Source organism: Babylonia areolata, chromosome 20 (genome assembly GCF_041734735.1).
Source record: "Babylonia areolata isolate BAREFJ2019XMU chromosome 20, ASM4173473v1, whole genome shotgun sequence".
Classification (NCBI taxonomy): Eukaryota; Metazoa; Mollusca; class Gastropoda; order Neogastropoda; family Buccinidae; genus Babylonia; species Babylonia areolata.
The window spans coordinates 26,214,067-26,241,892 of NC_134895.1; the positions used below are offsets into that span (position 1 = coordinate 26,214,067).

Sequence of the window (27,826 nt, forward strand, 5' to 3'; positions counted from 1 at the left end):
CAATGTTTGCCAAGAAGACTGAGAAGAAGGTCAGGTAGCGTGTGTAGTTTTGTCCATCGAAACTGAAGAAAAGGTCTGGCATTTGCGACATTGTGCGTAGAGCAGGAAGTCGTTGATTTTGACAGCCTCAAGGAGCGCAAAGACAAGCCATACATGATCAATGTACGACAACCAAAATTGTGCAGTTGGTCCAAAGGCTCCTTCTCTGAACTGTTCGTACTCTGCCATGAAACTGGCGATAGCTTCATCTTGCTGAAGCTCAGTCAATGTCTCTTTTGAGAAGAAACAAGAGGGTGTCTGGAGTTGGATCGTACTGTCTTCTGACAGTGTCGGAAATGATGTGTCTTCATCTCTGATTTCAAGATATCTTTCCAGCACCGAGCATTCTAGACTCTCAAATATGGCAGAACAATGCTCGTTCATAATGTTTGCCAGACGGCACCCCTTGCAGAGAACCAGAAGAGATCAGGCCTGCCTCCAGAAGGTTATCTCCGAACCCAGAACCATCCAGCTTTTTCCCAAGCATCTTGAGGTATGCACAGGAAAGGCAGAATGTACCGATCAGAATGATATGCTTCTTGTACCGGTCAGGTTGGTTCCAGACGATCGGGTAGGCTTTCATACAAACCCCAAGATCAGACGTAGTGATAACGTACTCTTGTCCAACCTCTCTCGTGGCCTCCTCTGCAAGTCTCAAGCACTCCTGGACTGTCTTGTACTGGTGATGGGGTCATGGATCACAGGGTAGTTGTCCAATGTCGTCTTCTTTGCTGGGTTCTGCCCACACTGTGAAATGAAGCCAGCCCACGCTGGTATTTCCTGAATTGACATGCCGCTGTATTTCCGGAGAAGAATCCATTGGAGGTTTGAACTTTGAACTTTCTTGAGAGCATCTTCACCTCCGTCAACCGTCCAGTGCCTAATTGCAAAAGGTGGGCATTTCCGCTGGGTTACGAAGCACTCTGGTAAATCCTCTTGTGTCAAATGCAGAGATTGCTCACCGGTTCTTGGAATGTATGGCATCACGCGGTACGTTCCACCATGGTCAGTTCCTTCAACTTCTTGCAGCATGATGTCATGTGCTGTTTGAACGGAACTCAGGCCGTGGACTACACTCAGCAGTTGGTCAAAGTTGTCAAACTCAGAGTGGAATACAGATGGTGTTGTCAGATTTACTGCGATCTGTGTGCTGAGCATGTTTGAGGCTTCTTCCAAAGCTTTCCCGATAGCGCGCACACACACACATACACACATGTGCTCACACTTGGAAAGTGCACATAAACTTTTTTTTTCAATAAAAAGACCAATTTGAATTTGTAAAGAATTAAATTTGCGTCGTAGCCAAATAGGGGTTAGGGGAGATAACTCGGCGACAGAGGACAACAGAATAGGCCCATGGTGATGTGGCATAGCTCAAAAGAATCACAAGAGACTGTTCTTTGAAACTGTGGTGTACTTTGTTTCTAATAAGTTGCACAGTTTTCGAAAGAGACGGTTTATTGCAAATACTTTGGCAAATTCACAGTTCGCAACGTGTGACAGACAGTGGGTACACACGTAGCTTCACTGCAGTCACCTTATCACATATATTGTCGTTCTGATTATTGCATATGTGCAGAAGGCATCACTGTCAAAAACATAAAGGAAATTCTTGTAGATCAAATAACAAAGACACAATTGATCACCAAACTCATGGAATGTTTTGTTTTGTTTATGCCTATAGCTCCGCTCGGGAACAAAGGGCCGCAACAGCACTCCTCCAACGGACACGGTTTGGGGCGATCCTCTTTATCTGGGCCCACGTCATTCCGGCTGCCTTCACTTCAGTGTCCGTACTTCTCCAAGTCTGCCTGGGTCTGCCAACTTTGCGTTTGCCTTGGGGGTTCCAGTCAAGTGCCTGGCGAGTGATGTTGAGTGGTGACTTGCGCAACGTGTGGCCTATCCACCCCCACTTTCTCTTTTTGATTTCTTCTTCTATGGGTGCTTGTTTGGTTCTGTCCCAGAGGTCTTCATTTGAGATGATTTCAGGCCACCTGATGTTCAGGATGTTGCGCAGGCATCTGTTGACAAATGTCTGGAGTTTGTTCCTGTTGGTCTTGGTAGTGCGCCATGTCTCTGAGCCGTACAGCATGACTGACTTGACGTTGGTGTTAAATATTCTGATCTTGTTGTGAAGTGAGTGGGCTGAAGATTGCCAGATGGGTCGGAGAGTTCTGAAGGCATGTCTCGCTTTATTGATGCGGCTCTTGATGTCATCGTCTGCTCCACCATCCTTGCTCACTACGCTGCCCAGATATGTGAACTTTTCCACTTCTTTGATCTCTTCCTGCTGTAATCGGACTGGGTCTTGCTGCTTGTTGTTGATGCGTAGGATCTCTGTCTTTCCGATGTTGATCCTGAGGCCGGTCTTCTCTGCCTCTATTGCGACGCGGTCTAACTTTTCCTGTGCGTGTTGTTTCGTGTGGGAGAGGAGACTGATGTCGTCCGCGAAGTCGAGGTCTTCCAACTGTTTGGTGAAGGTCCACTGGATGCCGGTCTTCTGGCCTGCTGTGGATTGCCGCATGATCCAGTCCACCACCATCAGAAAAATTGTCGGAGACAATAGGTAGCCCTGACGTACACCGGTTCGTACCTGGAAGGGGTCAGTCAGCTTTCCCTCGTGTATGACTTGGCAGGTGGCGTCCTTATACAGTTGCTGGATGATGGCAATATATTTTAGAGGAAAGCCGTAGTGCTGCATTAGTTTCCATATCACCTCCCTGTCCACGCTGTCGAACGCCTTCTGGAAGTCCACAAAGACGCTGTACAGGGAGGTCTGCCACTCCAAGGACTGTTCAATAATAATTCTCATGGTGGCAATGTGGTCCGTGCAGGATCTGTCTTGACGGAAGCCTGCCTGTTCATCTCGCAGGGTCTTGTCTAAGGCGGTCTTCAGCCTGTCCAAGATGATTCTTGTCAGCACTTTTCCAGGTATTGACAGAAGCGTAATCCCTCTCCAATTGCTGCATGATGACAGGTCGCCCTTCTTTGGAAGTTTAACGATGTAGCCTTTCTTCCAGTCTTGTGGTACTGCTTCTCTCTCCCAAATCTTCACTAGCAATGGGTGCAACATGTCAGTCGATGTCTCAATATCTGCTTTCAGGGCTTCTGGTGGTATGCCATCTGGTCCTGCTGCTTTTCCAGACTTGAGGGACTTGATGGCTTTCATGGTCTCCAGCTTCGTTGGTGGGTTGATGTTAACATCCAACAGCTCTACAGCCGGTGTCACGTCAGGGGGGACTGGTGGTGATGGTCTGTTCAGGGTATCTTTGAAATATTCTGTCCATCTTGCTCTTTCTTCTTCTTTTCCGGTGATGATTTCTCCGTTCTTGTCTCTAACAGGTCGAGTGGGGTTACTTGTTCTTCCCGACAGAACTCTGGTGATCTCGTAGAGTCTTTTCATGTCTCTCTTTCCAGCTGCAGTCTCAGCTTCCTCCGTGAGCTGGTGAATGAAAGCTCGCTTGTCTTTCCTGGCACTCTTTTTCACTTGTCTGTTGGTCTCCCAGTAGAGTGCCTGCAGCTCCTGCCTCTCTTCTTGGTTCTGAGCCAGGTTGATCTTCTCCTTCAGCTCTTTCCTATCGGTGATGAGCTTCCATGTGTCAGGTGATAACCATTCCTTGTGTTCCCGTGTCTTCTTGCCCATTACCTTGTTGCATGTTGATGTCCAGATGTTGCGCAGTTCATGCCATTGGTCTTCCACAGTTTCTTCTGTCAGTCCTTCCAGTACGCTGAACTTGTTCTTCAGTTCAACTTTGTATTCATTCACCTTCGCTTTGTCCTTCAAGCTGTAAACGTTGTATTTGAAGGCTGGTCTGTCTGCCTGGTCTTTGTAGGCCTTGAGCTTGGTCGTATCTCTGCTACAACAGGATGGTGATCTGAGGCTGCATCTGCGCCCCGTCTAGCTCGCACATCGTGAAGACTTCTTCGCCATTTTCTGCCGATGGTGATGTGGTCAATCTGGTTCTCTGTTTTTCCGTCTGGTGAAACCCATGTAGTCTTGTGGATGGTCTTGTGTGGAAAGACTGTGCCTCCGATGACGAGGTCATTGAAGGTGCAGAAGTCGGTGAAAAGCTCTCCATTCTCGTTCTGTTCTCCCACGCCGTGCTTGCCCATGATGAGCTCTTTTGCGGTGTTGTCTGCTCCTACTTTGGCGTTCATGTCTCCCATGATGATCTTCATGTCTCTCTTTGGCACTCTATCGATGGTTGCCTGGAGCTGATTATAAAACTCCTCCTTGTCATCTGCGCTGGCTGCATTTGTCGGAGCGTAGCACTGGATGATGGTGACCTTTCTGCCCTTAGAGTTGTATCTGGCCAGCAGCATCCTCGGTGACACGGGTTCCCAGGACAGCAGTGCTCGCGCTGCTTCAGATGTCATCAGCAGTGCTACTCCGTGTGTGTGTGGCTGGCCTTCCTCCTGTCCAGAGTAGATGATGGTGTCTCCATTTAACAGCCTTGTCTGTCCGGTTCCATTCCATCTCGTCTCGCACAGTCCAAGGATCTTGAGGTTGTATCTATGCATTTCTCTACTCACTTGTGCTGTTCTTCCGGTCTCGTATAGGGTTCGGATGTTCCAGGTCCCTATCCTGGTCTTGCGCTTGGTTGTCAGAAGAGTTTTCGGCGCACTGGCTTCCCGAAGGCTTTCACCAGCTCCCGTCATGAGCTCTACTTGAGAGGACTCTTCCTCAACCATGCTGTTTTTGGTATCTGCTGTTGCGGTTTCTGTAACAGACTTTTTTTTTTAAAGAATTGGATTGTTAGCCCTATTCTAACCCCCAACCTGGAGGACCAGTGAGCGCCCTTCGTCTGGTCTCTACCCCTTGACCTGTCTGGCTTGGGTGGCCCTACCAGGAGACGAATCTCCAGCCAGCATAGCTCTCAGGGTCACAGAGACACGCAAGCCCCCCAGCTACGGCAAGGCAGCACTCATTGTGGGGAGATGGAATGTTTTGGAGCAACGAAAAGCGGCCACCTGAGATGGGTACCCTTCAAAATTAAGCCAGAAGGGACAGTGAGACCCAAGATTTTTTATGTTAACATGATTTTTCATGATCTATACACTCTAAAGCACAAAAAAATACATATGAAAAATTTATTGGGGGGCGGGGGGGGGGGGGGGGGGGGGGTGAAAGGTAGACCATTTCTCCTGACAAACTATATCAGACACAAAGCAAACAAGAACTCACACACACATAGGCATGCACACACGTACACAAACATGCATGGAAGATGGAGATGGATCTAGCATTCCACTGCATAACCTAATCTCCACAAATTTACCATATCTTATCCAACATTTGGCAAATAATAACTACCGAACACATATTACAATCACTTAATGTTAAGAAGAATAAATTACCCAAGCTTCCAGGTTATTATTACCCACCTGTGCACCAGAATGTAGATGCTGCCACAAAAATCAGTGCCGCACTATATATTCAAGAAGGAATAGAGTACAGTGTATGCTCTCCACCAGCACCTAACACTACTCCAGATTTTCATTCATGCGCGGCACATATTAAGTTCAGTGATCATCTTACTCTGTGTTTCGTCTCTGTGTATTTACTGAGAGGCCCTAACAAAGTAAACATGGAATGGTTACATAACATTCAGGATAATGAAAAATGGTTGATTGGGGGAGATTTTAACGCCCATTCTCCTTTTTGGGACAAAGATTGTGTATCAGTTACTTGTAATTGCTTTGTAGAAAATATTGTTGATTCTTCCTTGAGCCTTTTAAATGATGGCAGCGTTACCAGAATCCCTGATATTGTCACTCACAGGGCATCTGCTATAGATCTATCTTTCATATCTCATACGTTGTATCCAGAATGTAAATGGACGACATATAAAGATACATTGGGAAGTGATCACTTACCGATTATCATGAATTTTAATGTAACTCAAAGACCTACAGTATTTCAAAAAGACAAAGTTCCAAGATATAAATATAAAGATGCAAACTGGGAGAAATTCGAAAGTATGCTGGCTAGCTATAACACAGAGTTCATAAACACCGCGGATATAGATACATTATATTCATTCTTTACTGACACCATTTTACAAGCTGCCAACATGTCAGTTCCAAAATACAATTCACTTAAGCAAGCATTCAGGAAATATTCGGTGGACACCAGCCTGTGAAGCAGCAGTAGATAATAAAAAATCTAAATTTATAACTTTTCTGAACAACAAATCACCCAAGAATCTTATTGAAAAGAAAAAGGCAAATCATCATAGCAACATGGTCATTGCACAGGCAAAAAGACAATATTGGTCTTCCTTCTGTAATAGGGAGATTTCTGATCATAAAGATACTAAAAAGGTATGGAAAAAATTTAATGAAATGAAAGAAGGTATAAATTTGCTACTTGTCCTATTAAGTAAGATAAAAGACAAAGATTTTCCGTCCAATGTAGAGAAGGCAGAAACATTTGTAGAAATGTTCTCGGAGTCAATGCGATTGGAAGGTCTCTCACTTAAAAACAGAAAACACAGAACTGAAGAAGAGAGCAAAAATGATTATCCAAGTCTTGATAACAGTCAGTACGTCAATGCTCCACTCAAACTCAACGAGGTTAAAGAAGCATTAGTATCCCTCACTAAAAAGAAAACATCTGTAGGACTTGATGCAGTCTCAAAAGAGATGCTGAGACATTTACCAGAAAATTTTGTTGTTTTATTGTTTGAGATTTTTCAAAAGTGCTGGATTGATGGTTTAATGCCAGCACAATGGAAACAGTCTATTGTGATACCAGTTCATAAACAAGGAAAATACAAAACAGATAAGAGCAGCTACAGGCCAATTGCACTAACATCACATACTGGTAAACTAATGGAAAGAATGATTTTGAGAAGGCTGATGTACTATTGTCATAAAAATAAGATTATCCCAATTAACCAAGCGGGCTTTCAGAGAGGTAGATCTGCAATTGATAATTTGGTAAAACTTACAACACATGTAAAACAACAATTTGCTAGAAGGAAAAACATTCTTGCAACTTTTTTTGGTGTGAAGAAAGCCTATGATCAAGTTTGGCATGCAAAGTTACTCTTTAAACTGAAATCTGTTGGCTTTTCAGGACATCTCTATGATTATATCAAAGATTTCCTGAGTGAAAGAAATATACAGGTACGGGTCGGGAATACATACTCAAATCCTAAAACTCTTCACATGGGATTACCCCAAGGTTCTGTTATTGCCCCTATTTTATTTGATATCTTGTTGAACGACTTACCCAAACACTTATCAAATGATGTGATCCTAGTGCAATACGCAGATGATATATGTATGTTGATGAATGTAACTATGAAATGGAATACATCCAAAAGGGCTTTAAACTATATCAAGAAAATATACCAAAGAGAAATGGATAGATTAAATAGATATATTGCTGATAATGGTCTTACATTATCATCAGAAAAAACACACATTATGCTTTTTAACAATGGTACAAACCCAGAAGGGTTACCAACATTTAAGATTGAAAATGAGACAATTCAGTATAAAGATACTGTTAAGTTTTTAGGATTGATACTTACTTCAGAACTAACTTGGAATAGCCATATTGAATATATATTAACAAAAGCAAGAAAATCTTTAAACTTACTCAAAATTGTGAGTAAACAATACTGGGGACAAGATACAACGATTTTGAAACATTTATCATCATCACTTATTCGATCCAAACTATCCTATGGACAAGAAGTCTTTTTCAGTGTTCCAGAATATTTGCTAAAGAAACTTCAAAGCATAGACTGTAAAGCATATAGACTTGCCCTTGGTGTACCTTTCCATGCATCGACACTTGGAACATACAAAGAAATAGGAGTGCTACCTTTAGATGAATACCAAAACCTCGCATGTGCTAAATACGTACTGAGCAACTCAACAACTGAAAATTATACATCAGAGGAAGTAAAAATTACATCCAAAAACAACTTCCCCAAAAGAGCTAAAAACATACCTTATTTAACACCCATTTGTTTGTGTCAAACCTGTTCGAAAAATCTGAAATTAATTCAGATGATTTAGACACACAGAAGACCGTAAGTCCATACCCCATCTGGGAGATGAATAAAGCACAGTTTGATGTTAATCATACTGACATTAAAAAGAATGAAAATCTGAATATCATCGCAACAGAAGTCCGAGTACACCTTCAAAATAGATACTGTAATCATTTACAGATCTACACAGATGGCTCACTATTAGACAATGGCCAAGAAGGTTCAGCTTTCGTTATGCCAGAACTGAAAACGGAAAGATCATACTATATTGGTAAAAATCATTCAGTATTCATTGCTGAACTTCTTGCTGTTCTCATGGCTCTAAATCATATTCTTGATCTTCCAATTTGCCTTCTACAAGTCTTGTTATGCATTGATTCCAAATCTGTATTATTTGCTTTAAACTCATCAAATTGTAACAACAAATCTAAAATCATACTAGAAATCAGCCACATTTTACATCTTTTAAGCTTGAAAGGAACACATACTACGTTTTTCTGGGTTCCTTCACATCTTGGTATTCTCTACAATGAATGGGCTGACAGGGTTGCAAGAAAAGGTGCAAAAGACGAACAGGGAACCATAGAACTTTATGTGCCTCTGTCTGTACAAGAGGGTTATCGAATACTAGAAAAACACATCATGGAACAAAGTCAGAGAATTATACCAGGAAAACGGCAAAGCTTTAAACCATAGTGTAATTAATGTTCAACAACCGGGAACTATCAATCAGTCAAATACATACAGTAATTCAATAACATTAAGGCAGATTCATACATTATCAAACAGGATAAAACTGAACGCTTTTATAGCAAAGTTCAGCAAAGATGTCAGATGTGTATGTGGAGAACATATTTCTAGCAACCATGTAATATACGAATGTCAGAATCTAAAATGTTTTTTGCCAGACTTCACCAAAAGTTCTTTTGAATGTGTTATTAACAATTCCAATATGTTATTTGTTATTGCAGAAGGTTTGCTATAAGACATTTGTTATAGACGTTATAGATGTTTGATGTTGGCGTTTGTAACGTTTCCATTTTTCCTAGCATTGTCTCTCCCTATTCACCCTCCATGCATACACACACTTTTACCCCTCCCCCTCTCACAGCCCCTACCCCCATCTAATATCACTTCATGTGGAAAGACGTTAAACTGAAGACAACAACAATGCATGGAAGAAATAGATGTGGATGTATAGAATACAGTACAGATATGGAACGAAGTGCCTTGATTTTGTAGAAACTGCTTCAAAAGGAATGCTTTCTTCCTTCTTGAGCCCAAACAGATGTACCCATTCCCAATGAACAATGGCTTTTCAATGTAAACCCTACAGTTCAGAATCATATTTCACGATAGGTCGTATTTGGGTTTAAAAATTGTTGACTAAAAGGTCCAGGAAATAGTTATTCCACACACACACACACACACACACACACACACACACACACACACACACACACACACACACACACACACACACATACACACACACACACACACATACACACAGATTTTCATTGGGGTGATTGACTGATTTTGTATCTATCATAGTTGAGGATTAAGCTGGCATACTTTTGTTTTGTGCTGGGATGAAAAAAAGTGGTTTGATTTGAACAAGTGTTGTCTGTTTATTTTTTAGGCATGAATAACCGCGAGACATTGGAGAAGGTTGAAAAGGGATACCGGATGGCAAAGTGTCCCTCAACTCCAGAACTTCTGTACAAGCTGCAGCTTGCTTGTTGGGAAAGAGAGCCCAGGAAACGACCGACGTTTGCTTTCCTGGCCAACTGTTTGTCTGATTACTCCACTCTCACAAAGTCAGTCTCCACTTCTTCTTAAAACAGAGGCCATTGTTTCCAGTTTTGTCCCCACTTCTTAAGACAGAGGGCCATTGTTTCCAGTTTTGTCCCCATTTCTTAAGACAGAGGGCCATTGTTTCCAGTTTTGTCCCACTTCTTAAGACAGAGGGCCATTGTTTCCAGTTTTGTCCCCACTTCTTAAGACAGAGGGCCATTGTTTCCAGTTTTGTATTTGTTTTTATGTGCACTATGTTTGTTAAATACTTTAATTCATTTGAAGAGAATGTGAACAAAGGGTGAAGGAAAAAAAACATAAGCAAAGCCCCCACCCAACCCCCTCCCTACCCCAAAAGAAAATCAACCAACCTCAACTAGAGCAAGGTTGTATGAGAGGCAGCATCAGTATATTAACACAATATGTCATTGTATCACTCTATAAACACATGTGTGTATGTCAGATAGCTTTGTTGTATTGGTTCCATTCCACATTGAGTTTGGTCATATGACTGTTTACTTTGGCATTGTATAATTCAATTTTGAATAGAGTGATTCATTGTTTTTGGAAATTATACAGGTCTGGTGGAAGTACTTCTCTCCTACATTAATTTTGTAGATTAATATTTTGGCGAATGTTGTTATAGAATGAAACATCATTAGATCTTACAAATTCATCAGTTCCAAAAGTGACAATTGATGTTATGTAAAATATTGCCACGACTGTTACCATTGGATACTTCCCTCCCTTGAATGGAACTCAGAGCACTTTACAGTAAACATTAAACAGATACACACCTATGCAATAATTTACAAAGGGAAGAAAAAAATAAGATTAAACTCATAAAAACATAAAATAGATTAAAAGACTACACCTATTACGTTACTTAATCACACACACACACACACACACACACAGAAAGAGAGAGTTTGCATGGCTTATAAATGAATGTCATTGGAAAGGGATGAAAAGTCTATATTTAGGTGTTTTCAAAAAGAGATGTTTTCAGACCTGTTTTAAAGATCGCAATGAGGGAGAATGGGGAAGATCCTGAGTTAAACTGTTCCTGATAGATGGAGCTAAATGAAAAAAGGAAGAATCACTGAAGGATTGGGGTTTTTTTGTGGGGAACAAGTAGCCACCATGAATTGGAAGATGATCTGATGTGGTCTTGACAAGCATCTGTTGTTCTTGTTGAATTGGCCTTAGGTCAGACCCATCTCACATCACAAAGGATTCAACTTTTTTTTTTTCTGGAGATGTGTGTTCAGTCTCTTTTTTTCTTTTCCTTTCACATCATCACATGAATATGGTCAGACAGCAAGATACCTTATATACAAAAATTGCTAGTATTCAGTGCTAGACGCAGCACTGAAAATGGGTAACAAAAGGTGGATTTCTGAGTAAACTGATTTGATTTTAAATTTTTTACTTTTTTTTTAATTATTATTTCACAAGCAGATAAGTTGTTGTTTTTTAAGTAAATGAGTAAGGGGAAAAAAAGTTTGAGAGAAAAAGCACACTAACGCAACTGACATTTTGAAAGGGTGCTTACTGGAAGGAAAAATCATAGATGAATTGGTTTAGAACATCCTTGACCTGAAAGATCGTTCGGGAAATCATTTCTTTACAAAGTTTTGAAAGTTTTGACTGAATAAGAAAAATGTTTTTTCTCTGAATTTAACAAGTAGTATATTCTGTAGAGAACATGAAAAAACAAAAAAGGAAGAAACAGTTTGATCCTAATGTCAGTGTGTTTATTAAAGGTGAAATTCCACAGACCTGAAAAAACAGTGTGAAATTTGCATGTGAACTGCGCAGTGAAAAATAAAAATTTCATGTCAGTGACTTTTGTCCTTGCATTAATTCATGCACCTGAACTGTGCATGAACTCTGCGATACTTAGCTCCCTTGTTAGCTGCATGTTCTTGAAGAGACCTCCATACAAACCAAACTCCTGGATCAGGTTGTTGTAAGCACAAACAGTGTGCACCGAAAATCAACGCTTTCTCTTTGCTTCACATTTATATTGTTCACCCAGAATCATGACTTTCCCTTTGCTTCACATTTATATTGTTCACCCAGAATCATGACTTTCTCTTTGCTTCACATTTATATTGTTCACCCAGAATCATGACTTTCTTGCTTCACATTTTTTTTGTGCACCCAGATTCATGACTTTCTCTTTGCTTCACATTTATATTGTGCACCCAAAGTTGAGGCTTTCTCTTTGCTTCACATTTCTTCTTCCAAAGCGACAAGGACAGCATTCAGAATTCTCTTAATTTCGACACAGTGTTTGCTCTGATTGTGCTGGTGCTATGGTGTCAATCAAAACTGGAGGGTAAATTTCTTGTCTAGTGATGGATGCCTTTTTTTTTGGTTTGTTTTGTTTTGGCACGCACATTTTGCATGAATATTTACATGCAATTTTTGAATCATTTTAGGGGGGTCTATGGAATATCACTTTCAGGGTAGATTGTTTGGTGGGAGGAGATGTGACAGGTATTGTGGAGTTAAACTACTAATAATTTGAAAGGTTATCACTGAAGCATGTCGAGTTCAAAACTGTACCAGAGGGGTGCACTGCAGATGTTTTTCACGATCATTGTTACATTGTTGTACTGTTCTCTCACTTAGAGGACCAAGTCCAGACCCACTGCGTGGATTTTCATGGTTTGTGCCTTTCATTGAGCTTGTGATGAAAGTGTCTGTCTTAAGATGAGGCTGAAAGACTGTCAGCCAGGTATAAGTGCAGCTAAATATCTGTAGCTGTTCGTTATTGTTTACACATTTTATTGTTTGCTGTGGGAGACCCTTTTGTTGAAAATGGTCACTTCATCATATCATTTTCAGTTGTCACAGATGTTCATTTTCTGTCAGTTATGGGAGTATAGTACTTTACTAAATTTTGCAAAGGGATTTTCCATTAACATAGAAATCCATTGACACAGCTACAAACATTAAAAATGGTGTTTGAATGAAAAAGCAGTGTATTGGGGTGAGCAGAAAGTGGACCTAAAAAAGTATTTTCAGAGTACTAAGCTATGAAGATATTTCATTGTCACTTTTGTCAGCTCAAAAAAATCATTTGACATTTCTGTTGTAGTTTTGTTGAAAATTACTTTTTATCTTAAAAAAAAAAGAAAAAAAAAAGAGACTATTCAGTGATTTGTTTTTTCATTGTTGTCTGCTTCCATTTTTTCATTGTTCTTTCTGGAGGACAAGATGGTACCAGGAACTTCATGCACTTTTGATGAAAATTTTAACATTGATATCTTTCAGTGATGATTGATGGTATGTAGATATCTTTCAGTGATTATTGATGGTATGTAGATATCATGTAGATATCTTTCAGTGATGATTGATGGTATGTAGATATCTTTCAGTGATGATTGATGGTATGTAGATATCTTTCAGTGATGATTGGCAGTATGTCTATGTCCTTGACTCAAAACATCTTTATTTTTGTACAGAATATATTCTCCCACGTATACAAAAGAAAATGTATATCAAAAGATTTGGATAAAAAAATTATGTATATTGATAAACAGATCATTCCATGATATTGTTGGTTATACTGTTTTTTTGGTCTTGACTCAAGATGTCTTTATTTTTGTACAGATTGTATCTCCATATATATATAAAAAGAAAACATTTTTCATATAAAATGTTACCATTGTGTGAACCGAAATAGATGTACATATGGATGATCAGCGCGTGTCCTACCCAAGTTGTTCAGCCAGGATCAGTGGACCTGATGGGCACCTTCCCAAAATAACAGACATGGTTTAAATCTTCATGTTTAGTTGGGTCTTTTAAAAACATTTTTTGTGTTATCATCTAAAGACTGAATTGCATTCGGTTTCATTACACAAGGTTATGTGCTACATGAAAATGATTCATTGTAATTATTTGTATCATTGCATTCACTTAAAATAATAATAATATTAATAATAATAATGGATACTTATAGAGCACACTATCCAGAAACCTGCTCTAGGTGCTTTACAAAAATGCTTTTGTTAACATAAAACATTATATCTATGTTACATACACACACCAAAATTTGACTACACACACACACACACACTGCATACATACATTTTAACATACATGTGTATCTAACAGCTACCCTAACACATACGCACACATAGGCAGGCACAAACTTACATAAACACACGCACACACAATACACATTCATATACATGCATGTAGTTATGTACACATACATATGTATACACACATAGTCAAGCACAGCTAACGCAAAGGAAGTGGACCTGCCACATTTGAACTTATTGCTGAGGGAAAAGGTGAGTTTTGAGACGAGATTTAAAAGATGCGAGGGAATCAGAATGACGGAGGTTATCAGGGAGCTTGTTCCACGTCTTTGGCGATTGAAAAGAAAACTATCTATGTCCATAGGTCTTACTTCTGACGTGAGGTATCCTGAGAAGTCGAGTATCAGAGGAAGAACGGAGCTGGCGAGACGGGGTATAGATATGGATGAGTTCAGAAAGATACTTGGGGCCAGATCCGTTGACTGCAGGAAAGGTCAGAGCGGATAGCTTATAGTCTAGGTATTTATTAGGTATTTTATTATATTCATTATTTATATAATGATGATGATTATAATTATTATTGTTATTAAAACTAGCATTATTATTAACATATTATTACCATTTGTCAATGTCTGTGGAATAGAGGAATCTCTAATTTTTCATTGTTGTCCACATTTTTTGGGTCGAGAAAAGATGCAGGGGTGGTTAAAAAAAACAACAACTACTACTCTTACTTCACAATATTAAAAAAACAAACAAAATTAAACCATCTTGGTCTTTCTAGTATGTTGATTCTCAATCAGTCTTAAAAAGTTTGCTCCTTTTTGAGAATGGTCAGAGGTTTGTTGTTTGAAATTTAGTGTTCATTACACCCTATTTGTGAAAGGTGCAAATGTTGATTTTTGTTGGATACCACCCCATAAAGGATTTCTGAAAAAAAACAGGCAGACTGCAGCAAAAGAGGAGCAAAGAATTATACTGGTCATACAAGGAAATGAGTATTATACTAGAAAGAGACTTTTATAAGTGGTTCAACTATAAAACCTCGTCATTGGACTCTCTTAAACTTTGGTCTTATTTACAGACCAGTTTTAAGTTTAATTTTCAGACTGTTATCCAATTCATTGCAGGCTAATATTGCGGATCAAGTGCTTTTGTTTCTGTGACATAACAGTTAAGCATTATAGTTTTTGATTGTGATTTGATGAAGCATTACCTGCAACAAAGTGTCATCACAAGTCACTGGGAACATTGATGTGTCTGACATTCATTATCAGTTGTTTCTCTTGTTAAATTAATGACTTCTCCTTTATAAAGTCCATTAAGTAATTTTCTTTAATTGTACAAAAAAAATTATTTCAAATATTAATCTTTGATTCCACCCTCCTTCTACCCGGTTTCCCCAACTCACCATTCACCATCCCCCTCCTCTCCTGCCTTTTAAACAATGACATTCAAATGTGAAAACTAATACTTCAACAAAATGTCTTCAATCACCAGTATGTGTGATGGGACATTAAACAAAATTCCACTCTACTCTTGCTGTTGTGTAAATGAAGAAACGTTGGGATGACAAGAACAGTTTTTTTTATTTATAAATTAAACAAACAAACCAAATGAAAACACACTGATGGAGGCTTGTGAACAAAGAAATCAAGTGCACGACCAGCGTCTTTGGGTGTAGTGATTACCAGTGTGGAGTTGTTGATCTTTTACGCAAGTGTCACCGTAAATACCATCAGTGAAATAACACACATTACTGACAGTATTATGCGATTCTTAAACTGTTCAACTATTCCCATTTATATAACACAGTAGTATAGCCATTGATCTTGTGACTTTGATGTGTAATGGTAAAGTGTTTTACTTTTCTTTTTTTAACACACTATGGTTTTCCACAGGTTCATGAAACGGCTCTGTTGCTTTTTTTCTAGTATATACTTTGAATACCATTTCCTATGTGCATTCATGTTTTTCAACTTTATAGCTGTTTCAAAAGTTGACCAGAAAATGTTTTTTATTATACACGGTTTGATTTTATTTAATCTGTATTTATAGATAAAATGTTTCACCAAAAGAATGATGTAATAAAATATTTCATTAGTTTCTGTGTTATCATCTTCCTCTTTTAATGCTATTGGTGATTTAAGGTTCAGCTTTATACTTGAGCAATTTTTGCACCTTCCCTTGAAAACGTTCTTTAAATTGCTGCAAAACATGTAGGAAAACTTACAGTGTCATGAATAATGTTGAACTGAGTCTTTCTCATTTTTACATTTTTATCATTATTATTGTTGTTTTTTCCTCAAATAAACACGTCTTGTCTCGTGTACAGAAATTGCACATGGCACTGTTATACCCCCTACCCCCTTTTCCCTCTTGTTTCATTGTGGTTTCCCAGTTTATTGACTCACTTGTGTAAACAAAGTGAGTCTATGTTATAACCTGGTGTTCGGTTGTATGTGTGTGTGTGTGTGCATGTATGTCTGTGGTAAACTTAAACATTGCCATTTTCTCTGGAAATATTTTGTCCACCGATACAAAATTTGGTTTAAACATAGTAGGAAGAAAAAATCTTCACATTCATACCAATGATAGGTCATATGTTTCTGGAATTTAGCCATATTTCCGAATCATTAACCGTTTATTTCACTGATGCTCGTTCTGGATTCCGAAAACATTCTTACCCCTTTGCAGCTGCCCTAACATCTGGAAAGAAGACACATTGACCTCGTTTTTCTTGTTCGCAATTAAAAGCAAAGAAATACAAATTCTAGACAGAACACATACATTGACACTAACTACATTATTGACATGTTTACTGCATATGCATATTCTAAAGTGGACACTGAATTAACTAGAATGAACTTAAAAAAAAAAATTTGAACTGACTGTTTCACAAAGATCAGCGATGGCAACATCTCTTTTACCGCCAAATTTAAAGACTTTCTGAAATAACCACTGATGTGTTTACTGCATATGAATGTTTTAAAGTGGATACTGAATTAACTAGAATGAACAGAAAAGATAAATTGAATGGATGATGTCGTAGTTTCTCATCGAGTATCTGAAAAAGATGCTTGTCGAACACGTATCTCTGAAGATCTAAAAATAACGGACACATATTGCAGTATGTTTAAGGTGATGGGAACATCTCCTTTACCTCTGATTTGAGAGAAATTCTGAAATGCCCGAGATATACCAAAATAACATGATTTAAATGGTGTTATCACTTCAATTTCTGTTCTCGATTTATTCTGCTAAAAGAACTGAATAAAAATCTGATCAAAGAATTCACACAGGTCAGCAAGAGACGGAGAGACTGAATATTTTCTGCATGGAAAAAAGTTTGTGAGTTGAGAGATTGTTTCCTGAACGCATGGTGGGGGCGTTTCTGTACAAAATGGATTTCCGTACTGGAATTTTGGTGATTAATCAGATATTTTTTGTTCCACTATTTTCCTTTGTTTCAGTGGGTCTGTGCACGCGGATGTGTGTATGCTTTTATCTGAGTGTATGTTTTTATGCGTGTTTGTGGGAGTTGTTGGATATGCGATATGTGGGAATGTGTGTGTGCTTGTGTGTGTGTGCCTGCATGTATTTATATTTGATTTATTGATGGATTCATTTATATTATCACTATTTTCTTTTGTTTTAGTTATTTAACTATTCATTCCATTCATTTTCAATATTTTTTTATAATCCTTTATTTATCTGATTTTATTTCATTGCATTTCCCTTATTTATTTTATTCATTTTTTATAATGATTTATTGATCTTATTTTATTATATTACATTTTCCGTCAAAGCCTAAGCGTGATGGGTTACTCTGCTGGTCAGGCATCTGCTTAGCAGGCCTCCTCCACTAAATGAACTGAACTAAATGATATTACGACACGCACTTTGGTTATCCAGCCCCTTATGAATACTGATTAAGTCTGTGGGTGTCTGGTCTCCTGCTGCAAACTTTCAAACATTACAAAATCGGTCATTCGGAACGGAGTGGCAGGAGTCTAATGTTCAGTATCCACGAGGCAGAGAAGAAAAGATCTGTCTTGCTACCGGCCTGTACTCCACCAATTACAAAGCTGAAGCAGAAGCCTTGAAAACAGCAGCAGCCCATATCAAGGTCAACCCCAACGCCAGCCACAACGTCGTCTTCCTGACCGACGCCCTGTCCATCTTGCAGGCCCTTTGGTCCAACACAGATCCAGAACTCAACAATTTGTCCTCCTCTCTCGCCTCTCTCTGCACAAGTCACACAGTCACCCTGCAGTGGATTCCCTCCCACTGCAATGTGCTTGGCAACGAGACTGCCAACTCCCTGGCAAAGGAAGGCACTATGAAAGAGCAGACGGACAGGTCTACCAGCTACTCTGAATCCAGGACTGTCATTAAGGCCAAGCTGCAGAACAAGTGGAAGCAGCAGCATCCACGCCAGAACAGAGCAGACCTGTACTACCTGCTGACTCGTCGAGAACTGGTAGCCATTTTCAGGCTCAGGACAGGCCACAACCGCCTGAAACACCACCTATACACGAAACTCCGTATTGACGACACAGAGCAGTGCCCCTGCAGAACAGGCAGCCAGACAACAGAACATCTGCTGCAGTCCTGCCCACTCCACCAAGCGCTCCAAGAGAAAACCTGGCCCGACCCAATCCCAGCGGCCCGGAAGCTCTACGGAGGACCTGTGACGTACTGCCACCTTCGTCGAGGAGACGGGGGATCTATCTGATAAATGATGAACAAGACAACAACAAAAATCAGTCACACTCACCATGTTTTTGTCAAACATCACAGTAACGGGCTCCCAAAACTACCAGTTTAACAAAGATTTGACTTTATTTAGAAACACACATGTAATTGTTACCAACGGCGTTATATATTTTACATATATATATCTTTTTAAAACTTACAGAATACTTTAAAATCTCAATAAGAGAAATTCATGTGTGGTGTATGCTATGCAAACAATACACAAAAATCACACTCAATGTAAACAAAATAAAGACATAAAATGCTGAAATGCTAAGTTGATGTGGGCCTTTCATACTATGACCACAATCATACACATGGAATGATTACATACTTTCAGACTCACTGATCTTGAATACATGGGGCACATGAAATGCATAAATACAAAATTAATGCGAATTAATCTCATACAATAATCACATATCAACAATGCAATAAGCATTGTAACAGAGGAGATGAAAATATCATACCATTATCAAAACCATGAGGTACATGATTAAAACCAGCTGTTCAACAGTATTTAAAATAATGCACAGTTATATAATTCGCATAACCTTCCATGCACACGCACACACACTGAGTCCATCCCCTGCACACGCACACACACATGGTCAGTGATATGACATGATCAGTCAGTGACGTGACTGATGACCAGTCACATCACCAGTCCTGTTACTGACCAGTCATGTCACCAACCATAGTCATGTTACTGACCAGTCATGTCACTGACCACAGTCATGATATTGACCACAGTCATGTCACCGACCAGTCATGTCATTGAAAACAGTCATGTTATTGACCAGTCATGTCATTGACAACAGTCATGTCATTGACCAGTCATGTCACTGACCAGTCATTTCACCGACCAGTCATGTTACTGACCACATTCATTTCACAGACCACACACTCTTACCTTGACTTTAGTCTGATAGTCACTGCACAATCACCTAATCATACTGAATGTGAACTAAAGCCTCCACATACCCCCCACTTCCTTCCCTCCTTCCACCAGCTGTGTGTGTGTGTGTGTGCATGTGAGGGGGTGGGAATGGCAGATACTTGAAACAGCACAAGGTAGCAAAAAAAAAACACTATCTAGACTGGCGCATGGTGGCACCAATTCAAAACATGGACTATTATGCTAGCATCTGCAAAGGCAATACACAATCATTTATACACCATTATAGCAAACGCTGTACACAATCATTTATACACCAGCATAGCAAACGCTGTACACAATCATTTATACACCAGCATAGCAAACGCTGTACACAATCATTTATACACCAGCATAGCAAACGCTGTACACAATCATTTATACACCAGCATAGCAAATGCTGTACAAAATCATTTATACACCTGCATAGCAAACGCTATACACAATCGGTTATACACCTGCATAGCAAACACTGTACACAATCATTTATACACCAGCATAGCAAACGCTGTACAAAATCATTTATACACCTGCATAGCAAACGCTATACACAATCAGTTATACACCAGCATAGCAAACCCTGTACACAATCATTTATACACCTGCATAGCAAACCCTGTACACAATCATTAATACACCAGCATAGCAAACGCTGTACACAATCATTTATACACCTGCATAGCAAACGCTGTACACAATCATTTATACACCAGCATAGCAAACGCTGTACACAGTTATACACCTGCATAGCAAACGCTGTACACAATCATTTATACACCAGCATAGCAAACGCTGTACACAATCATTTATACACCAGCATAGCAAACGCTGTACACAATCATTTATACACCTGCATAGCAAACGCTGTACACAATCATTAATACACCTGCATAGCAAACGCTGTACACAATCATTTATACACCAGCATAGCAAACGCTGTACACAATCATTAATACACCAGCATATTCATTCCACCTTGTGGGGAAGATAAAACAATGCGGTCATAAACATAAAAGTTTACATGTCTGTGTGAGTGTGTGTGTGTGTGTCTGACTGAAACCTGTCTGAATGACACAGGAAACGAACGATGGGCACCCAATGGCAGCTGTCAGTCAGCTCTACCCAGGTAGGCAGCCTGTTGTGCAAATGACACTGTGTTTGTAAAGCGCTTAGAGCTTGGTCTCTGACCGAGGATATGTGCTGTATAAGTATCCATATCATCATCTCCCCCTTTCCTTACAACACTACTCCTAACATCTGGATATGAAATAAATGTTACCACCCTCTCCTTACAGGAACAGCAAAGTGGAAGGAAATTCTTCTTGTAAAATACCCAGAGTACAGAATGAACTCCCTTTAACATTCTGAAAACCAATTCTCCTATTCAGTAAAAACTTTTACAGGAAGTATGATTTCCTGGACTGACATTTGAAGGTCATGGAAGTTCTCAAACAATTCATCTTTCCAATAAGCACCCTTTTAAAAGGTCATTTGGGATAGTGGGCTCTTTCTTTCTCTCTTCAAAATTTCCCCCCTTACTCCTTGACTTTAAAAAAATTCTTAAATGCTTGTGAAATTTAAAGAAAATCTTCAATAACCAGATATTCAGTATATTTAGAAATACAACATTAATATATATTTTTTTGTTATCCATTTTCAGTACTGGGGGTAGCACTGAACACTAACATTTTATGTGTATAAGGTATCTTCCTGTCCAAATGTGTTCATGTGATGAAGTAAAATAAAAAGGAAAAGGTAGAAAATACAGAATTAACACATATCTCAAGAATAAAATTTGTTTGAATCCTTTGTGATGTGAGATGGGTATGACCCAAGGCCAACTCAAGAACAATGGATGGTTGTCATGTCCACATCTATTTCACACAATAATGTCACTTTTGAATTGATGAATGAATAAAAGTTGATGATATTTTTCATTTTATGATGACATTTGCCAAAATATACATCTACAAATCTAAGATGGAAATACTTCTAACAAGTCTTTCAACTTTCCAAAAACTATTATCACCCACTTAAAACTGAATAACACACTCGCTCACTTTGAACCTGAATCACATAATGTGAAAGTAAACAGTCATGTGATCAATTTTGTGTGGAATGGAACCATAAAAATCTATGCTATCTGCATATTAATATGTTTGTGACGCAGCATGCAAAAACCCAGCTTAAGTCAGAATTTCATTGATGATATTTATGACCTTTCAGAGAGTAAAAATCACAGATGAACATACAAAAAACAATCACCAGAATTGGTCAATCTATCATAGGTTTTTTCCAAAGTTGGTGTGTCGAAAAGAACAAATGGAGAAATTGGCTCATGCAAAAAAAAAAAAAAACCCCTTATTTCCCTGCTCATAACTTTAGAACAAGAATTATATCAAACATATATGTGGAGTCAAAAGATTCAGAATTAAGTAAACTAAAAACGTCTGTGTGAAAAAAGCATGGAAAGATTCATATTTTCTCTCTGTACTCAAATGAAGTCAAGAATGGCAAGTGGAAGAGTGATGTCATGCCACAAGAGAGCAGAGTCAATGGCGACAGTGAATGTTCAGATGAGAGACAAAGGCCGCATTTGTGTTTGAACAAAAACATTTCCAGTAATGCTGATGAATCATTTGAACTTTGGCTTAAGATCCCAGATCAAAATAATGTTTACTAACTGTAGTCATTAAGTGTATTGCCACATCATTGGCTGACGAAATTTCAGAAAAGCCTTCAGTCAAATGCACTGAACATTGAAACTTAAGTGATGAAGGTGTACAGCAATAGCAACAGAACTTACACCTGAAAACATTAAATATTACTACAGTCTGAGGCAGCTTTATGCTAAAATACTTACCAACAGCAAAGATAAGACTTCAAAGATACGAAATCTGTAAAGATCTTGATTTTCAGTAATCAACGACATGTTTTTGGGCATAGCAAAAAATAGCTGGCTGTGACTTCAACAGGGTTTTCGCATGTTGCATCACATATGTCAGTGTGATTATGGTGAGTTGTTATCAGACTACTGTATTATGCTGCATCCAATACTAGTATTGAGGCTGGAATTTGAGGCTATTTGAGGCTGGAATTTTGGTCAATCTTTTTTTTTGGGGGGGTGGAGGGGGGAATGGAGGGGGTGGGGGTGGGGGTTCAGTTCTTTCTGGTGTTTGTTTTTTCCTTTGCACTTTTACTTTCTATTTCCTTCAAATAAATCAAAGTATCCAAAAAAAAAGAAGAAGAAAAAAAAAGGGAATGCATAAAGAAAGAAGAAACAATGGACATGTCCCTCTGCCTTAAGAAGAAGTGGAGACAGATTTTGTGAGAGTGGAGTAATCAGACAAACAGTTGAACAGGAAGCCAAACGTCGGTCGTTTCTTGGGCTCTTCTTCCCAACAAGCAAGCTGCAGCTTGTATAGAAGTTCCGGAGTTGAGGGACACTTTGCCATCCGGTATCCATTTTCAACCTTGTCCAATGCCTCACGGTTTGTCATGCCTAAAAACGAACAAACAAAACAAAACAGACAACACTTGTTCATGGATACTGATCTTTTATTTAAGTCTGTGTTTTTCTTTTCAGAAACAACTAAATAAAACCAGTGTGCATGTATTTACAGCCAAAATAAATTCTGCTATAGTTTCAGAAAGCTGTCACAGAGGGAGTGGATTAGTCCATAATTATATGCTGCATCACATATGGGTGGTTTTTTTTTCTTTAATAAAATATTTTGTTAAGTGGACCGCAGATGCCTGACCCACACGCAGACCCAATGCCCTCTGGTCAGGCCTTGAGAACAGCACAGTAAGAAATAAATAAATAAAAATATAAACCAGTGCATTCGGTTTTTGCACAGATCTGGCCCCTGTGTTTTATTTTCACTGATGTTGTGCAGTTTCCATACGGACCAGTCCACCTGGAAACTAAAACAATGTCAAAAAAACAAAAAACAAAACAAAAACAAACAAACAAAAAAATCACTGCCTTCATGAACTGTTCTTTTGTCATCTTCTTCCTCTTCAGTATTTGTGGGCTGCATCTCCCACTTTTGCCCATATGCAAGAGTGGTCTTTTACATGTATGATCACCTTTACCCCACCATGTGGGCAGCCATACTCTATTTTCAGGAGTGTGCATTTTCAGTATGTTGTTTCCATAACCCACTGCATGATGATAGGGATTACAAGATCTTTGACATGCACATTTGATCTTCTGTCAGAGGGTATTAGGGTGATACTTTGTCGCCTTGAGTGCCAGATTGTACACACACACACACACACACACACACACATATATATATATATATATAGAGAGAGAGAGAGAGAGAGAGAGAGAGTTATGTGGAGACTGAAAAGGAACGTTTTTAGATTTGTTGTAAAGGATGTGAGTGAGGGGCTGTGTCAGACTGAAACAAGCAGTGAATTCCAGGTCCATACAGTTGAAGAACTGAAAGCTGTTCCATCGTGTTTCTCTGTGTTTCATTTCAGTTTCAAGGTGTCAAAGCATGGGCACTGTTCTGTATACTCTACAACACATCTGATAAAAAAAAAAAAAATTCTTTTAATGGAAGCAGACATCTGACCCAGCATCGTGGTCAGGCCTGGACAGCCTGCCAAATTCTGAAATAGATGTTTGTTTGAGAGATTTTGAGAGGCATGTTCCACACACACACACACACACACACACACACATATATATATATATATATATATATATCTCCCTTCCTGGATAAGGAATACCATGATGATGACATACCTGGATAAGGAATACCATGATGATGACATACCTGGATAAGGAATACCATGATGATGACATACCTGGATAAGGAATACCATGATGATGATGACGTACCTGGATAAGGAATACCAGGATGATGACATACCTGGATAAGGAATACCATGATGATGACATACCTGCATAAGTAATACCATGATGATGATGACGTACCTGGATAAGGAATACCATGATGATGATGACGTACCTGGATAAGGAATACCAGGATGATGACATACCTGGATAAGGAATACCATGATGATGACATACCTGCATAAGTAATACCATGATGATGACATACCTGGATAAAGAATACCATGATGATGACATACCTGGAAAAGTAATACCATGATGATGACATACCTGGATAAGGAATACCATGATGATGATGTACCTGGATAAGAAATACCATGATGATGATGTACCTGGATAAGGAATACCATGATGATGACGTACCTGGATAAGGAATACCATGATGATGATGACATACCTGGATAAGGAATACCATGATGATGACATACCTCCATAAGGAATACCATGATGATGACATATCTGGATAAGGAATACCATGATGATGACATACCTGGATAAGGAATACCATGATGATGATGTACCTGGATAAGGAATACTATGATGATGACATACCTGGATAAGGAATAGCATGATGATGACATACCTGGATAAGGAATACTATGATGATGATGACATACCTGGAAAAGTAATACCATGATGATGACGTACCTGGATAAGGAATACCATGATGATGATGATGTACCTGGATAAGGAATACCATGATGATGACACACCTGGATAAGGAATACCATGATGATGATGACATACCTGGTAAGGAATACCATGATGATGACATACCTGGATAAGGAATACCATGATGATGACGACGTACCTGGATAAGGAATACCATGATGATGATGACGTACCTGGAAAAGTAATACCATGATGATGACGTACCTGGATAAGGAATACCATGATGATGATGATGCACCTGGATAAGGAATACCATGATGATGACATACCTGGATAAGGAATACCATGATGATGACATACCTGGATAAGGAATACCATGATGATGATGATGTACCTGGATAAGGAATATCATGATGATGACGTATCTGGATAAGGAATACCATGATGATGATGATGTACCTGGATAGGAATACCATGATGATGACATACCTGGATAAGGAATACCATGATGATGACATACCTGGATAAGGAATATCATGATGATGACGTATCTGGATAAGGAATACCATGATGATGATGATGTACCTGGATAGGAATACCATGATGATGACATACCTGGATAAGGAATACCATGATGATGATGATGTACCTGGATAAGGAATATCATGATGATGACGTACCTGGAGAAGGAATACCATGATGATGATGACGTACCTGGAAAAGTAATACCATGATGATGACGTACCTGGATAAGGAATACCATGATGATGATGATGTACCTGGATAAGGAATACCATGATGATGACATACCTGCATAAGGAATACCATGATGATGATGATGTACCTGGATAAGGAATACCATGATGATGACATACCTGGATGAGGAATACCATGATGATGACATACCTGGATAAGGAACCTGGCCACGGGTCATCATCTCCTGCAGAAGGACGCCAAATGACCACACTGTGGACATGGTGCTGAACTTTCCATACAATACTGCCTCTAATGCTGTCCACTTGATAGGTACTTTCTTAGCTTCACACACACAGAGAATGCACACAAAACGCACATACACACACAATGTACACACACACACACACACACCGTATACGTGCACACAAATAATGTACACATGCACACACACACACACACACAATATACACACACGCACGCGCGCGCACACAGAGATTTTGATATCAATTATTCTGAAACAAAAAAGGAAGAAAACATCAATATTACGAGGAGTACTGCCAGAATACACATAGCAGAAAAATACCAGAATCATCTCCATGTATTTACAGATGGATCCGTTCTTGATGACAAAAATGCTGGCGCGGCCTTTTCTATTCCCGCTTATAAAGTTGAAAAATCTTATTTTATTGGAAAGAATCTTTCCATTTTTACGGCTGAACTTGTTGCTGTTATACAAGCTTTGAGCTACTTGGTGAGCCATCAAATAGTTTTCTTGAAAATAGCATTCTTTGTTGATTCCAAATCAGTACTTTATGCTCTAGAATCATTTAGCCTTGAAACAAGACCTGACTTAGTTATTGAGGCAAATCATTTGGTACATTGTTTGAGGATTAAAGGTACTGATGTCATTTCTGTTGGGTGCCTTCTCATGTGGGCATTTATGGCAATGAAACTGCTGATAAAGCAGCTAAAAGAGGAGCACAAGATTCAGAAAAATCGACAAAAATACTTGTCCGACTTTCCGTGAAAGAAACATACACTATGTTAGAAAAAACAGCATGGGGTCGATTTCATAAACGGAGGAAGGCAAAGTCTTCAAAACAGAAAGGGACAGTTTCAGTTTCAGTTTCAGTGGCTCAAGGAGGCGTCACTGTGTTCGGACAAATCCATATACGCTACACCACATCTGCCAAGCAGATGCCTGACCAGCAGCGTAACCCAACGTGCTTAGTCAGGCCTTGAGGGAAAAAAAAAAAAGGTGAATAAATGATAGATAAGCTTACACAAATAAATAAATAAATAATAACTATAATGTAAAAAAAAAAAAAAAAAAAGCAAATAGATGTAAAACATGAAGACACACATTCACATATACACCCACACATGCATAACAGATATGCACCGAACATGCAGTTTCAGAGATATGAAAGCACAGTCAAATACATATAAACGTACATGAGCTCCAACACACACACACACACCACACACATTACCCTGCAACTCCTCTACCCCCCTCCTCCACACACTCATTTCTAGTCTACGTATCACAGCTTCCACGGCACACACACACACACACACACACACACACACACACACAGATGAACACTTACTTGTACAAGCACACACATATGCCCATATCTCCACACACATATATACAAAGATATATATATATATACGTTCCAATATCCTGTTGCTCCCACAGTGTAGGCATGCATACACTCACATACCTCATCCTCTACCCCACCTCCCCCCGCACCCCCACCTCCCCCTCACACACACACACACACACACACACACACGCACGTGCACAGAACTCTACTGACACTTGTGTACACTTACGCTCTCGCACATGCACAAACGCACTCAAAAATACAGACCCACACATGCACACAAACACACACATACACACACGCACAGAGGCTGCCACTGATTGGCTGCAAGAGGGATGGGAAAAGATCTCTGATGCCAAGAACGTGGCGTCTAGTGTGTTGCTCAGTCTATTGTATTTGGAAAAGCCCACAGAGACTCTGTTCCGTTCTGAAGAAAT

The 27,826-nt window shown here is 39.2% G+C and overlaps 2 protein-coding genes across 6 annotated transcripts in view; one reads left to right on the forward strand and one right to left on the reverse strand.

The window, feature by feature from the left end:
* LOC143295346 (tyrosine-protein kinase Fyn-like) overlaps positions 1-10,207 on the forward strand; it is a 54,690-nt gene extending 44,483 nt beyond the window's left edge. For all 4 annotated transcript variants that reach the window (XM_076606997.1, XM_076606995.1, XM_076606996.1 and 1 more), the window contains one exon: positions 9,691-10,207. In XM_076606997.1, coding sequence (XP_076463112.1) covers positions 9,691-9,890 — 200 coding nt within the window. In that variant the 3' untranslated portion in view covers positions 9,891-10,207. The remainder of the gene's footprint in view (positions 1-9,690) is intronic.
* A 5,560-nt stretch (positions 10,208-15,767) lies between these two features.
* The window catches only part of LOC143295345 (tyrosine-protein kinase SRK3-like), a 36,466-nt gene continuing 24,407 nt past the window's right edge, over positions 15,768-27,826 (reverse strand). For both annotated transcript variants that reach the window (XM_076606994.1, XM_076606993.1), the window contains exons 7-8: positions 25,990-26,121; positions 15,768-23,103 (exon numbers count right to left, since the gene is read on the reverse strand). In XM_076606994.1, coding sequence (XP_076463109.1) covers positions 22,904-23,103; positions 25,990-26,121 — 332 coding nt within the window. In that variant the 3' untranslated portion in view covers positions 15,768-22,903. The remainder of the gene's footprint in view (positions 23,104-25,989; positions 26,122-27,826) is intronic.